The following is a 2,780-nucleotide window of genomic DNA, read 5'->3' on the forward strand; positions in this document are numbered from 1 at the left end:
TGATAAGGTTTATGCATCAATTTATTTGTAAAATTTGGCTAAAGGAACGCATACCCAAGGATTAGAACCTCAATATGCTTTATCCCACCCACAAGAAAGGAGACAAGACGGTTTGAGCAGAGGGCTTTCTGCGAGCGACTAAAAACTATAGTCAATGGTTTAATCGAGTCATATCAATTCGGGTTTCGTTCGACCTTTCCTCTACGCCAAATTCAAAAGAAGAACCATGAAAAACAGATCGATACTTACAATCTCTTCGTCGACTATATAATAGCCTTGGATAGTCAAGAAGGTCATAGGTGTTCATGGCATGTTTAAGTTTGGCATTCATTGGGTTTCAGCTAATTGACCTACTAAATATTTGATAAAATTTGATCCCATAAAAATCAATAGAAATTAGTTTTTATTTTACTTTCACTATATTTATAATTTATTATAATTATTTATTAAATATTTTATTTTTAAATAAATAACTTAACCAAAATTCTAGGTGAAATATTTACAACTATGAAGGGAGAAGCCATTATAGATAACCCCTCCCACTGACCATTCCTCCAGGGTTATGGCAATTTTTTACACAGATCACTATAAATATCAGTTCATTGGTACCAAACCTCCTTAAAAAATCACAATTGGACCACACTTCAGCAAATAATCCATGCGACTACACTTTTGCTTTCTGAGACAGTCTTCTACGTGAAATTATTTCCCCTTTCCGCAGCACTCTAGAAAAAGAACATTTCACTCTCATCTTCAAAATTGCTAAGGGTACGTTCGAATTTCCTTATACGTTGATACCACTCAGGATCGTTTTGGCATACCTCCTCAGGTCGGCCACCATTGTAGCGATATAAATATTCTGTGATACCATGGCCCTGGACACCATTTACCGTGCAACGGAAGAATTGATTGTAGACCTTCGATTCCCAATTTCCGCCCATATAACGGACTGCACAATCTTCCACCTGGATTTGAACAAAATAACTTGTATCCTCAGTGCGCACAATGAAATTCTGATGATTTGGTGGTATACCCTTTTGACCATAGGAATATAACTCAAAATTGCATTTGGTAATGGGTTTGTGGACACCTTCCTTGGTGCAAATATAGCCCACTTTGAGGGAGGATAGGAAAAAGGAGGGTTGTGAGAGATTACCCACCACCATGCTGGTACCATCATCCAAAAACAAGGAGAAATAGACATAACGATTAATCGTAGAAAGGCAGCGATCTGTGCCAAAGCTATGATCCCGAAAACCATTCAATTTAAGCACCTTGCTACCCACACCTTCTAGCTGAATGTCACCTTTCAAGTGGCCATTTTGTTCGTAATGGGTTCTTTTCTCCAAAATCTTATCCACATTGACACACATAATGTAGAATGACTCATTCCAAGATTCTCGGGCAATGGAATCGGCTATCACAGCAGCACTCAAATCACGATTATAATCAAAATGTTTAGAGGTCGAGGTGAATTCCAAATTTAACTTCACATTCAGTTGTTTGTTCTCCGACACCTGCTGCACCGGTCCCTCATATTTTATGGCCCATGATTTCATGGGTTCCTTGGGATAAATATGGAAACCATTGCCTTTGAATTCATTGTTCTCTTCATCACCATCTGTGGTAAAGTACAACATATCCGGCAGCTTGGGTGAGGCCAAGAGGCCATAGTCGGGCAACCACAAATATATACAAGCTCGAATAATGCCACGACGTCTTCTCTCAAGGGTGACCATTAATTTTTCTCCCTTAATATTGGCTGCCATAAAGGAGACCACATCGTAGGATTTTGGATTTTCCGACAGCTCTTGGGGTTTATCCAAACTCTCCAGATACTCTTGTTTGTTCATATCCTTTTCATTGCGATGATAGAATTTGTAGCGCATTCGTTTTAGCACCACCAGGGCTATGACATATTTCAAATGATAGAATAATCCTTTGCGTGGATAAATACCGAAAATCATTTTCGATTTTAGTCGCAGCAGTAAAAGGAATAACAGGAATAAGCCCACAACGGAGCCCATCACCACTCCCACCGATAATACAATATATTCCGCCATAATCGAGAGTCAATCGTCGTTTCGTTCCTTATCCGTTCAAGTTACCGTAACCGTTTAAACACCTTCAACGTCAATACGTGACTACCTCTGGCCACGCATAACAATTATTGAGAATTTCAGTCCGCAAAAAAAAACCATACCTTAGTCCATCATCAACATTACCGTCATACGTTTGCAATCGATCAGCAAGACAGGTGCAGGGTTGCCGCCGTATCAGACTTAAATATAAGCCAATTTTTCGGATGTTATTTGTCCCAAACTACACCATTTTCACATGTAATTCGAAGAATTTCAGTTGTAATTCGAAACATTTCACTTGTAATTTGAGAATTCCAATTGAAATTCGAATAATTTGAGAATTCCAATTGAAATTCGAATCATTTTATTTGTAATTTGAGAATTCCATTTGATATTCGAATTATTTCATTTGTAATTTGATTTTTATACCCTCCACCATAGTATGGAGGGTATATTAAGTTTGTTTTTCCGTTTGTAACGCATTGAAATACTCATTTGCGACCCTATAAAGTATATATATTCTTGATCAGGGTAAAATTCTAAGTCGATCTGAGCACGTCCGTCCGTCCGTCCGTCCGTCTGTGGTAATCACTCTAGCATCCACAAAAATAGAGATAGGACGCTGAAATTTTGGGAAAATGCGTCTTTTGTTTGCAGGCAGGTCAAGTTCGATGATGGGCTATATCGGTCCACGTTTTG

General features: G+C 38.5%; 1 protein-coding gene across 1 annotated transcript; it reads right to left on the reverse strand.

Annotated features, from left to right (window-relative positions):
* Positions 1 to 565: 565 nt before the first annotated feature.
* LOC141397733 (uncharacterized) lies at positions 566 to 2,117 on the reverse strand. Its single transcript, XM_073974384.1, has one exon. The coding sequence runs from the start codon at positions 2,061 to 2,063 to the stop codon at positions 726 to 728; it is 1,338 nt and encodes a 445-aa protein (XP_073830485.1). The 5' UTR covers positions 2,064 to 2,117; the 3' UTR covers positions 566 to 725.
* Positions 2,118 to 2,780: the final 663 nt, after the last annotated feature.

The sequence above is a fragment of the Musca autumnalis genome, unplaced genomic scaffold (genome assembly GCF_047663935.1).
Source record: "Musca autumnalis isolate F117 unplaced genomic scaffold, ASM4766393v1 scaffold_3, whole genome shotgun sequence".
NCBI classification, from domain to species: Eukaryota; Metazoa; Arthropoda; class Insecta; order Diptera; family Muscidae; genus Musca; species Musca autumnalis.

Coding starts and splice junctions, on each gene's coding strand:
- LOC141397733 (XM_073974384.1), bottom strand. CDS start 2,063: ATGGCGGAATATATTGTATTATCGGTGGGAGTGGTGATGGGCTCCGTT.